Here is a 12,875-nt window from a genome sequence, read left to right as displayed (position 1 = left end):
GTTTTGTTTTGGTTTTTTTTGGTACTGGGGATTGAACTCAGGTCCTTGTGGTTGCAAGGCAGGCCACCAAACCGCTGAGCTAAATCCCTGGCCCCCCAAAAGTGTTATATTACAAAATATGAGGAAGTTCTATATATATGAATAAGATCCTCCTTTATTTTTACTTTTCTTTTTCTTTTTTTTTTTTTGAGACAGGGTCTTGTTATGTAGTTCAGGCTGGCCTTGAACTCACTATGTAGCCCAGGCTGGCCTCGAACTCATGGCCTCCTGCCTCAGCCTCTCGAGTACTGGGACTACAGGCATGTGCCACCACAGCTGGCCATCTATATTTTGTTAACTGAAAAAATCAAGGTGCAGAAGAATGATAAGGTCTTTTGTGTGAAAAGGGAGAAAATAAGAACATATATATTCATATTTGTTAAAATGTGCATTAAAAACTCTGAAAGTGATATAAGGAATATGATATAGGGATAGTATAGGACCTCTAATAGTATAAGGGAAATACAACACTTAACCTGTTCGATGTCTGATACAGAGTTCATGTTCTCTAAAATCAAAAACTGAATTCTAGGAACAACAGAGGTTAAGAGTAGGAAGATTTATTGAAAGAAAGATAGCTTTTATCTAAGAGAGACAGCAGGGGTCCTCAGTAGGTTGGTGCTGACTCTACTTACAGGGGAGGCTTTATAGAGCAGAATCATGAGGTGGAGATGAAATCATGAGGCGAGTATAAGGCGGACAAAACTATGGTCAACTAATAAGATTACAAGTATAGTTGCTTAGGTAATATTGATTAAATGGGGATCAAATGGGCAAGCAAGTCATGTAGCAAGCTAGCAAGTGTATTGATGCTTATTTGGAATGTCAGTCACTGCTGTTCATCCCTAGGGGAAGTGTGTGGGTGTAGTCATTTTTCTTCATCTTGAAGCCTAACCTTCAACAAGTGCACCTCCAGCCACAGATGTCTGCTGCAGTGACTTCTTATGGGGGCCTAGCCCAGTCTGACTGCCTGTAATATTTCTGAATAACTTAGCTGTCTATAGAAGAGAATGCCCAAGAAACTAATAAAAATGGTTAGCTGTGTGGGTTAGAGTGCTAATGGGGGATATGGAGAGGTATGGGAATTAGGTTTCTTGCTGTATTCATATTTTTGTGTTTTGATTTTTGAACTGTGCGAGTATATTGCTTAAGTTAAAAACTGAAAAGGAAGCATGATGAAATGTAAAACTAATAATACAGGGGTAGCTCCAACTAAGCTGCTTGTTCATATTGATTATTTCAGGTTCATTTTTGCCACTTCTGATTTTTCCCCCCCAGGAACCTGGATGTCAGTATTTTTTTGTGAAATATCTTTCATTGTTGACAGTTCTTTTTGTTACTGTTATTTTTGTGTTTGGTGCTGGAGATCAAACCCTCTACACCACTGAGGTACATCCTCATTATTTTGGCTTTTGAGATAAAGGTTTTGCTATGTAGTTTAGGCTGGCCTTGAACTCACTGTGTATCCCAGTTTGACCTCAAACTCCCAGCAATCCTTCTGCCTCAGCTTTCTGAGTGTTGATATTGCAGATGTGTGCCACCGTGCTCAGCTCTCCCAATAATTATTTTTTTTAGAAATGTAAGTATAATATGTCTGCCAAACAAAGCCATGTCTGTCTATGGATAGATGGGATTTGGTTCCCATTTTCACCTTTGTGATGTTTGCTGTTGACTGTGGAATTCAATGAGGCTGAACTGTCTTGTGCTCGCCATTACCCCTTTAGTGACACTGAAGTGCATGGCACACACGAGGTATTGAATAGACTGATTCAGAGTGTAGGGAGTTAAAAATTGAGTGAGTTTTGATGGCTTTATTTTCTCTAGGAAAATTGAGAAATAAGACAAGGAGGGAGAAGTCGGGTGGGCCAGTAATTCAAGAGTATGGAGGGCCAGGGATTTGGCTCAGTGGTTCTGCCGCCTGCCTCGCAAGTGCGAGAGCCTGAGTTCGATCCCCGGTACGAAAAAAATAAAAAAGGAAGCGGTATGGAAAAATTTTGAAATAGCTAAGAGAATCTGAAATAGAGTCATTAACAAAAATAGTAGTGTTGCCAGGTGGTATTGCACTTTTGGCTGAGCATAGCCACTACCTTTTTCCTCTGAAGATAGGTACTAACTTCATTATGGTCCTGGGAATTCTCTCACCTGTCTGTATTGGAGAAAAGTGCATGCCTCTGACCCCTGTCTTTTGCCTGTGACCTGGTGTCTATTTGTTTTATCTTGGGAAGTCTTTGGGGCTTCCATTGTCTTCGGAAATCTTGGGATCTTCCATTGTCCAGGACTTATACTATAACCTGCCTTTAGAAAGGGAGATAGAGGGCTGGGAATTTAGCTCAGTGGCACCATGCCTGCCTTGGAAGCACAGGGTCCTGAGTTCGATCCTGAGTACTGCCAAAAAAAAAAAAAAAAAAAAAAAAAGGAGGTAGAAGGGGCTGAATGGGCAGGGGTAGGAGAATGAGGGTCCAACTGTTTTATACAGATTTTCATTTAATCTCCACAAGATAGCTAAGCAAAGAACTGTGAATAGAGTTAGGAACTGCACTTGGTCCTCAGCTGCAAAGATGCTGGTAGGACCAAACAATGTTTGTTTTATTATTTATTATTATTATTATTGTTACTATTGTTATTTTTTGTTTGTTTTTTTTGGATCGAACTTGGGTCCTTGCGCTTGCAAGGCAGGCCACCGAACCACTGAGCTAAATCCCCAGCCCCTGTTTGTTTTTCTTTTGAAACAAGGTCTCCCTTTGTAATTAAGGCTCACTCTGAACTCGCTATGTAGCCCAGGCGGGCCTCAAACTCACAGCGATCCTCCTGCTTTAACCTCTGGGGTGCTTGGATTACAGGTGTGGGCCACCACACCCTCTTTTATTTATTTTTAAATTTTAACCTTTTAGTACATGTTTTCAGTTCATGCAGTTTGTTTTGTTTTAAAATGCCCATTTTTTCTGGTTTATGGGATCTCTAACCCATATTTGTCCTACCATATATCTACCTCATATCTTTCCTGACTTTATGTTTCCAACCTAGATTGCATGGTCTCTTGTTTTATCCATTGTCTTCCCAATATCTTAAACTCCCTGGCTCTGCTTTCCACCAAAACCGCCTGGCAAAACCCCTCTGTCCAACTGGCCTGTCTTTGTCTCACCAAATTCACCAGGCCTGGTGGGTGTTGCAAAACCTTATAACTAAGCCAGATGTGGTGAGCATACCTCTAATCCAGCATCCTGGGAAGCTGGGGCAAGAGGATCAAAAGTTCTAGCCTGCTCTGGGAAACTTAGTGACTTAGCAAGACCCTGAAATAAATAAACAAACAAATAAATAAAAAGACCCCGTCTTAGAATAAAAAATTTAAAAAGGGCTGGTGATGAAGCTCAGTGCAAAAATCCTTGATTCAGTCCCCAGTACTGAAATTTTTTTTATTTTTTATTTTTGTTTTTTGTTTTTTGAGACAGGGTCTCACTACAAAGTTGACTGACCTGGAACTCACTATGTAGACCAGACTGGTCTTGAACTCACAGTGATCCTCCTGCCTCAGCCTCCCGAGTGTTGGGATTATAGGCATGCGCCACTACGCCCAGCTTGCTAGTACTGAAAAAATTTCTTAAAAAGCAAAATACATAAACTTTCAAACTAGTGTCATTATAAATTTGTGGTCAGTGTACTCATTCCAGTTAGACACAGCAGATTAAATTACAACATCTGCCACAACTCCTTCTGAAGGCCCACAAAGATTACACCAGCAAAATTTTGATCCAAAAAAATAAGGCTAATGAGAAGAGACAGGAAGTGAGAGAGCTGACAATAATCACTGAAGACAGAAGACAGAGGAAAAGTGGTAACTGGTTTGGTGGTCAACAGCAGGAAGTCAAGGCCACTATAGTATATCTGCAGAAGCCCAGTAGGAAACAAGCTGGTGTTTAGGGTAGAAGCCCGGAAGGATCAGGAAGGAGAGCACTGGTTCTCTTGGAAGGCACAAGCAGGGCACAGCTAAATACACAGAGCTGAGTGTGAGGTACCAAAGAGGTCTCAAAGCCAGACACACCTGTGTCTACACCCAGCTCCGCCAGGCACTGGCTGTGTTACTGGACAAAGCACATAGTATCTCTGAAAGTCAGTTTCCTCCTTTAAGTGCAGGTACAAAGTTAACTCTAATCAGCTTTGAAGATTAGCATAATGCATTTTAAATACTGGGAGTATCATGGTAAGGACTAAAGTGGGACTTTTTGTTTGTTTTTACAATGCCAGGGGTGGAACCTAGGGCCTCACACAAGCTAGGCAAGCATTCTGCCACTGAGCTACACCCCAGCCCACAGGGCCTATGTTTTAATTTTATTTTTGCAGTGCTGGGGATTGAATCTAGGGCCTTTGCACTAAGTTACACCTCCAGACCTTTTAAAATTTTGATACAGGGTCTTGCTAAGTCCCTAATTTGCCTTACCTGGGCTCTTAACTTGGATTCTCCTGCCTCAGCCTCACAGTCTTGGGATTACAGTCTCACTCCACCATGTTTGGTTTATTTTTATGTTTATTTTTTCACTATCCTGGGGATTGAATCCAGAGATCCTCTCTCACAGCTTCATTACTACCTTTTTTTATTTTCTATTTTGAGACCAGATCTCACTAAGTTGCCCAGAATGGCCTCTAATTTGTCATCCTTTGACTTCAGCCTCCTGAATAGCTGGAATTACACATGTGCCACCATGCCTGGCTCCACAAGGACCAGTTTGTATTAGCTTCTTGACCTCTGCACTCCACAGCTACTGCCATCAGGGGTGCTGGCCTGATTGTTTGGGAAGGACTGGCTCCCGCATTCTCAAGGCCTGCGCCGGTGCTCCACTTCTCAAACCCAGCATTACTAGGGCCCGGGATTTAGCTCAGTGGTACTGCACCTGCCTCATAAGCACAAGGTTCTGAGTTTGATCCCTGGTATCACAAAAAAACCAAAACCAAAAACAAACCCAGCATTACTCAAGAAGTGCTTAAGAAGTCAGACCACCAGGCTTCCTTAAACCCATGTTTCTACCTAGTGAGTCCTAGTAGCTGTTGATAGGGGATTATGTCTGAGCAGCCTACCAGCCCTGTTCTGGGTTCTCTCCTCTTGGGTGGAGTCCTCCAGACCTGATGTTTGCCTGTCTATCCCTACCATTCCTCCTGTGGAGGATGGAACCCGTCCCACAGCTCAGCTAACCCTAACTCTCACATCTGCTTTCCCTTTGTGTCTCGTCAGAACTCTAGGCCTGACTTTGCTCCTGTGGCCATGTGTAGTCCCAGAAAGCCTCCACTTGGATGAATATTTCCAAGAAATCACTGTTATATTTTCCATCCAGTTTCTCTCTTCTACATTCATATTTGTTGCAGGGCACCATTTTTCCTAGTCACACTGGTGTGAAACTCCAGGGTCATTTCTGGCTCTTTTTTCTCTTTCAGCATAGATTCTAAAAGTATTGCCCATGGGTTGGGTGTGGTGGTGGGTGCCTGTTATCCCAGAAATTGGGAGGCTAAGGTGAGAAGACTGAGGACTACTACTAGTTGGAGGCCAACCTGAGCTACACAGTGAGTTCAAGGCCAGCCTGGACTATATAAATAAATATAAATGTAAATATAAATATATATATATTAATTCAAAGAAAAAGCGTTGCATTAAGTGCAATGCAGGGAATGACCAAGCCTGCAGCTGCAAGTTCTTCTGTGTGCTTTCCTACTACCCTACCCTTATGCAAATATAGGTCACCACTTTTTGGTGGGGGTACCAGGGATCAAACTCAGGATCTTGCTTTGTGAAGCAGGCGGTGGCACCACTGAGCTAAATTCCCGGCCCTAGATCACCTCTTGCCTGTTAATTCTCTGGCAGCCTGCTGCTATAATGCAGTCTTCTGAAAGTATCAGTTTGATCACATAATTCCTTGCTACAGAATCTTTCCAGGGACTTCCCATTTTCTGCAGGGTAAAATTTAGATACTTTAGCCTCACTAGCACCTTAGACTCACCGCTGTCTCACGTAGCTGTGCCCACTCTGCATTGGCTCCCATATTCCTTCCAGTGGCACTTTCCTTCACTGACCCCAGGACTAGCCCTCCTCACTTGCCATGTAAGCTGATTGCAATCCTCTCCCTATCCTGTGCTCCTCTCCTCCCTTTCACCTCTCCCGTTTCTCCTGCCTGCTCTCCATACTCCACTTCCATCTTGTTGCAAGTCTTCCTCCATCTTTAGCTTTCTAAGTCTCCTTTCCTGAATTTTGAGGACACTTAGGGTCTGCATCAAGTCCTGCCCTGGCTTGTAACTGCAGTGTGTGCACCTGTATCCTTGAGAGATAGGAGAGCTCAGTGTCAGTTTGTATGGCCGAGGATTTGTGTCATAAAATCCTTCCTCAATATGACTGTCTTTCCTTTCTGCTCTAGGAGAAGGCCTTAGAAATCAGGACAGTTGTGAAAACTTTGGCCTGGGACGAAGAAGACATTGGCCTCTGAGGAATGCTTAAGCCATTTTGTTTCTGTGTCCCAGGATCCCTCCCCCACCAGTGTCCAGGGCCACTGCTAGACCTTGTCCCTCATTATCTCCCACACCCCACTCTGAGTGCTGGGATTTGTGGTGGTGGTCCCCTCTTCTGTGCTGCACGTGGGTTCCTTGCCCCTCTTAACCCTGAGGTTCCTGTGCTACCTGCCCTTTTTGCCTTTCTTTTGTCCTGCTCTCTTCTGTCAGCTAATGATTATTCAGGGAGCTTAACCTGTTGTCCCTGTCCCAAGTCTGTGAAAGTTCTCTTTCGGGCAAGGGTCATGAGCAATATGCCATGGCCATGTGACAGTTGGCTTTACCTCACTCCTGTTGCTGTCTTGGTCCTACTAGTCTGGAAAGCTCATTGTGTGCCCTGCCCGAATAGAGACCTGAGCAGAAAGGTAAGCTTCTCCTCTTTGCCTCAGGAAGACAGTGTCTATTCAGTCCACCTGCTTGGCTAACTAACTGCTTTCTATCCTGGCTGTTTCCACTGGCTTTCCCTTATCTGTGCACTGAAGGGCAGGACTCAGCTGCAGGCCCTGGGCCCTTGGGCCCAGTGGGGTGGAGTGTCTTGGTGTTTAGGTGCAGCCTGAGCAGGGAGTCACTCTTGCTCTGTACATAGGTTTTATCCTAATGGCTGACACAAAACAACTGCCCTCCCTCGATGGGGATCCAATGGCTGCAGAGGCCTGGCTCCGGGATGTGTTTGAGATCATTGTGGAAGAGGCCATTCAGAAAGGGACCAGGGCCTCTGAGAAGGTATGTCTTTCTCCTTCCTCCCCTGCCCATCAGGCCTTCCCTTTCTCTTCCGCACCTGGCTTCAAACTTCTCTCCTTTGATGAGGCTTCACTCAGAATACATCCCTGTCCCCATGTGTCTCAGGAATTTGCATTCTGAATCTTATGTTTTTTACCCTCTTTTCCTGCATCACTTTGATGTTCTTGAATTGTTTTAAGTGCAAGTTGGTGATGTCTTGCATCTCATGAACTGCGGCTGGGTCAGCCAGTCCACAGGGTGTGGGGTCCCCAAACCCCTGGCTCCTTCTCCTACCTAGGTCTGTGAGTGGAAGGAGCCTGAGGAGCTAAAGCAGCTGCTGGATTTGGAGCTACAGAGCCATGGAGAGGCCCAGGAGAAGATCCTGGAGCGCTGCCGGGCTGTGATTCACTACAGCGTCAAGACTGGTGCGAGGTGGGTTCTGGTGGGAGGACTCTGGTACTTGTACCCAGCTCCATGCTGAGCTCCCTTCCCTGCTCCCCCTTCTCCAGGTCACCCCCGGTTCTTCAACCAACTCTTCTCTGGGTTGGACCCCCATGCTCTGGCCGGGCGCATTATCACTGAGAGCCTCAACACCAGCCAGTGAGCCCCCCAAGGCCCCTCCCTCCATCCTGCAGAGGGCTTAGGTTTGCAGGGCAGGTAGCTCAGGGGTTGGGGAGGAGAATGTTTCCCCACCCTCTGCCATTTTCTGGGAATACCTGCTGGTGATGTTTTCCCTCCTGTTCTTTAAGCTCCTGTTCTCCAAGCTTTTCCTGGCCTCCTGTATTTCCAAATGATTGCTTTCCTTCCAGAACCTGCAGTCTTGGAATCCAGCAAGTCACATTCCTCTGTCCAGCCTTATAGCTTGTGGGTTTGTAGTGTGACCCCCTGCTCCAGAGGCCCTTCTGTCTGTGAGCCCTAGTCCATGGTGGCTCCCCAAGCTGAGGCTTGTCCCCACTTACATTGGTAAATGGGGAAGCAGTTAGACTGCTGGTCTCCGCTGGATGTAGGCAGCAGAGCAGAGGCTCACTGCTATCACCGGCAGATTCAGCCTCTGAAAGCCACCCCTGCCGGGCCTGGCCTTCTGGCACAGAGTGTACTTGCTTGCTTCTTTGTCACCAGCTCATTCTCAGCTTCCTTCACATTCCTTCCTTCCATTCCTTCACATCTCAGCATCTCCCCTCTCTGACTCCTATAGTTGGAGGGCCTGGCCTGGAAGCCCCTCGTATCTCTTTGCCTTTCTCATCAGTGCTCTTCTGGCAGGTACACGTATGAGATCGCCCCTGTGTTTGTACTCATGGAAGAGGAGGTGCTGAAGAAACTCCGGGCCCTGGTGGGCTGGAGCTCTGGGGATGGGGTCTTCTGCCCTGGTATGTGAGAAGGAGGGGCCTTTCTTAGGCCTTGTTAGGGCTCCTCTTCCCCACCATTCCCTTATTCTAAGCAATGGGCAGGGAGGGGTAATTTCTCTCTCCCTGGGCCCAGGGCCAGACCACAGAGGAGACTGCCCAGTCCCCTTTATCCTGGTGTTTGCCAACAGCCCCTCACAGGCACACTCAAGTACCTTCTGTCAGGGTGGGGGCGTCTCCTGGGGTAGCACTGGTTGTGGGTTCCTGTGCACTTGTACAGCCCTGGGAGTCACAGCTGGGGAGCCAGTCAGCCTGCTACTTTAATCAGTGCGGGGTGGAATGGTCAGAGGTGCAAGCCCCAGCCCTGATTCATCACCTCTCCCTTTTGCCACCACCTCCCCCTGTAACAGGTGGCTCCATTTCTAACATGTATGCGATGAACCTCGCCCGCTATCAGCGCTACCCAGACTGCAAGCAGAGGGGCCTTCGGGCACTGCCACCCTTGGCCATCTTCACATCAGAAGAGGTGGGGAAGAGCAGAGGCGCAACCCTGGGCTCTGGATTCTAATCTTGAGCCAGCTCTGTCAGAGACTCTTCAGATCTTCCTTCCTCCCTTCTCCACCTCTAAGTGGATGTTTCCTTCAGTCGGGGAGGCCATATACAGGTCATGGTTGCATGGTTGTCTTGCATTCTGGGTGGGAGAGGGCAGTGGGCACAGCTTACACTCTTCCTTCTCAGAGTGTGGCCCCTGACCATCTGCATCAGTGCTGCCTAGGAGGTTTTTTTTGTTTGTTTTGTTTTGTTTTGTTTTTTGAGACAGGGTCTCGCTATGTAGTTGAGACTGACCTGGAACTCACTATGTAGCCCAGGCTGGTCTTGAACTCACAGTGATCCTCCTGTCTCAGCCTCCCGAGTGCTGGGATTATAGGCGTGCACCACCAGCTCGGCTGCCTAGGAGATTCTTAAACACACAGAGTCTCAGGCCCACTAGGCCTCCCGAATGCTCATGTGCGTGTCAGCCAGCTCCATGGGCACTTTGTGCACACGCACATTTGAGAAGCCCTGGCCTGCAGTTCCATCTACTCCAGAGCGCACTTGACTTTTACCAGTCTCTCTCCTCCCCATTGTCCCTGCCTTCTGATCCCTGCTGAGGTCCTGCTAACCTCTGTATTCTTCCACAGTGTCACTACTCCATCAACAAGGGAGCGGCTTTTCTGGGACTTGGCACTGACAGTGTCCGAGTGGTCAAGGCTGATGAGAGGTGAAGGTCCTTCTGCCAACATGACCCTGACCCAGCTTGGCACAGTGCACCTTCCTGCTCCCAGCAAGCTCTGGCCTCAGGCCAGGCATCCTTGTGGCCTTCTCTTCCTGTAGAATTGTCACTCCTGTCTCCCAGTGCCTGCCAGTGTCCTGCTACCCTTGTTTCCTGAGATCTGTTCCACCCCTCTTAACAGGGATCAGCATGAAGGTCCTGTGTTGCTGACCCACCCTTGCCCTGCCTTCAGCATGGTGATGCCTTGTGCCCAGAGGGCCTGTGCCTTCTCTACTCATTCAGGTTTCTTTTTCAGAGGGAAAATGATCCCTGAGGATCTGGAAAGACAGATCAACCTAGCAGAAGCTGAGGTGGGTGATCAAGTGGCAGCAGGTGATGGAGTGGGACCACTGGAGGATTGTTTGGGCTCTCCCTGCAGAGAGCACCCTACATGGCTCCCCTCCATCTCCATGCCCGTCTTGCAGCGGGCTGAAGCCTGAGAGGCAAGACGTTACTGTCAGGAACTCTGCTGAGACAGCTGTGGTTGGTAGGGTGCGATTGTGAGGGTCACTGAGTGCAAAGGGAGTCCTGGCTGCACAGCAGGAGTAGCTAGGGCCAAGCACAGTGTGGAAGGTTTCTGTGGGCAGATGGCAAGGAGGATGTGAGTAGCTCAAAGGGCAGAAGAAGTTGGGGACCCTGATACTCAGCTCTGCCGAGCAGGCTGTGTAAGCTGCGGCAGCCACCTGGAGGGTGTGTTAGCACTGTCTATATATATATATTTTTGGTGGTGGTGTTGAGGATTGAACCTAAGGCCTCACACGTGCTGGGCAAGCTCTCTACCACTGAACCATATCCTCTGTCCTGTATACTTTTTAATTTTTTCTTGAAGTACTAGGGATTGAACCCAGGGCCTTTGCACTGAGCTATATCTCCAGCCCCCCCACCTTTTTTTTTTTTTACTGGGGACCAAACTTGGGTCCTTGCACTTTGAGGCAGGCAGTGGAATCACTGAGCTAAATCCCCGGCCCTCCCCATCCCTTTTTAATTTTAATTTTTATTCATGTATTTATTCATTTAGTTTTTTAATTGAGACAGCATCTCTCTGTGTTGTTCAGGCTGGCCTTGAACTCACTGTGTAGCCCAGGCTGGCCTCGAGCTCATGCAGTCACCCTGCCTCAACCTCCCAAGTGCTGGGATCACAGGTGTGTGCCACTACCCCTGGCTTATACAGTTCTTAAGTATACCTATCTACTGATTCAGAACTGCTCAGAACTTATAAATCATCATCACAAGTGTGTAGAATTCTATGCATGAGAATGTTTCCTGGAACAAAATCTAATTTAAAAAAAATTTAAATGTTTAATGGAAGGTAAAATAAATTATGGTATATCTGTGTGTCTCAGTTTATTTCTCTGTAAAACAGACAAATAGTAGAACTTAAAGAGTTAAGATAAGTTAATCTGTAAAGCTCTTAGAACAGTGCCTGACATGTAAATGCTTTATATAAACAGGAGCTGCTGTGTGTTATTAAGTATTATGTAGCCATTTACAAGAATAGGTAGGGCCAGGGATTTAGCTCAGTGTTGTGCTAGGCCTGTCTGGCAACACAAGATCCCCTGAGTTCGATCCCCAGCACCAGAAAAAAAAAAAAAAAAAAAAAAAAAAAAAAAAAAAGAATAAGGTACAAATATGTACATTTGAATACGAAAATCCCTCTACTATATATATTAAATATATATTGCAGGTACAGTATAGAATGGATAGTATGAGCCTGTTTTGTTTTTTGTTTTTTGGTTTTTTTTGGTACCAAGAATCAAACTCAAGACCTTGCACTTGCCAGGCAGGTGCAGCACCACTGAGCTAAATCCCTGGCATTTGTTTTATGTTTTTTTGAGACACAGTCTGGCTGTGTAGCCCAGGCTGGTTTTGAAATTGCAACGATCCTCCTGCCTCAGCCTCCTGAGTGCCAGGATTGCCGATGTGCACTACCATGCCCAGCCCGTTTTTGTTACCTAGCTTAGCATATATTTATTAAACTATGACTATAACCTCAAAGTGGCAGTATGGATAGCAATTAGAAGAGTGGAGATCCACTTTTTTTTTTTGTTTCTGAGACAGGGTCTTGCTATGTAGCTCAGGCTGGTCTTGAACTCACTATGTAGCCCAGGTGGATTTGAACTATGGTGATCCTCCTGCCTCAGCCTCCTGAGTATTGGGATTATAGGCATGCACTTCTGTGTCCAGCTTGCCACTTTTTATTGTATAAACTTTTTATGCATGTGGTACTGTGGGTTGAAACTAGAGCCTTCACACGAGCTACATCCCTGCTCTTTTTAAATTTTTAAAATTTTGATACAGGGTCTCACTAAACCAATACAATGCCTGAGCTGGGCACAAAGCTGGGCATAGTTCTCCTACCTCAACTCCCCAGAGTTCTGGGATTATAGGCATGTGCTGCCATGCCCCGCTAAACGTTTTTGGTACTACTTTTATTATATTATTGAGCTATAATTCATATTACAAAAAGCTTAATATTTGAAGCATATTAACAGAGTTGTACAGTCATCACTACAAGTATCATTTGAACATTTTTATCATCCTAAAAAGAAATGCCATACCTTTTAGCTACTGCTCTCCATTTCTGCCAGAGTTGAAGGGAACCAGTAATCTACTTAATGTCTCTGTGGGTTTGCCTGTTCTGGATTCTGGAATCACACCATGCATGGCCTTTTACAATAAGCTTCTTTGACTTAGAGTAATGTCTGCAAGGTTCACCCATGTCATCTGTAGCGCTACTTTGTTCATGGCTGAGTAACATTCCATGTTATGAATGTACCACATTTTCTTTTTTTTTTTTTGATTTTTTTTTTCAGCTTTAATTGAGTTTATTGGTACATTTTAGGGATACAGTACAGTTACATTCATTGTTCGGATCTTGTACCTCTACATGACAAGTCTTGATTCTCATTTTTTCCCCTTACCTCTGCCCTCCCTTC

General features: G+C 46.0%; 1 protein-coding gene across 6 annotated transcripts in view; it reads left to right on the top strand.

Moving 5' to 3' along the window:
- Csad (cysteine sulfinic acid decarboxylase) overlaps positions 1-12,875 on the top strand; it is a 35,893-nt gene that overhangs the window by 13,231 nt on the left and 9,787 nt on the right. For 2 of the 6 annotated variants that reach the window (XM_033763652.1, XM_010609296.3), the window contains exons 1-8: positions 5,644-6,929; positions 7,151-7,287; positions 7,583-7,709; positions 7,794-7,884; positions 8,545-8,651; positions 9,038-9,153; positions 9,809-9,888; positions 10,196-10,250. In XM_033763652.1, coding sequence (XP_033619543.1) covers positions 7,162-7,287; positions 7,583-7,709; positions 7,794-7,884; positions 8,545-8,651; positions 9,038-9,153; positions 9,809-9,888; positions 10,196-10,250 — 702 coding nt within the window. In that variant the 5' untranslated portion in view covers positions 5,644-6,929; positions 7,151-7,161. Of the gene's footprint in view, positions 1-5,639; positions 6,930-7,150; positions 7,288-7,582; positions 7,717-7,793; positions 7,885-8,544; positions 8,652-9,037; positions 9,154-9,808; positions 9,889-10,195; positions 10,251-12,875 lie in introns of those variants that run through there. The other 4 variants (XM_033763651.1, XM_010609298.2, XM_010609297.3 and 1 more) reach the window with 3 other exon arrangements.

This window comes from Fukomys damarensis, unplaced genomic scaffold (assembly GCF_012274545.1).
Source record: "Fukomys damarensis isolate Sample0158 unplaced genomic scaffold, DMR_v1.0_HiC HiC_scaffold_15, whole genome shotgun sequence".
In the NCBI taxonomy this organism is placed as follows: domain Eukaryota; kingdom Metazoa; phylum Chordata; class Mammalia; order Rodentia; family Bathyergidae; genus Fukomys; species Fukomys damarensis.
The sequence above is the reverse complement of the archived record's forward strand: the minus strand, read 5'-3'. Positions and strand labels throughout refer to the sequence as shown.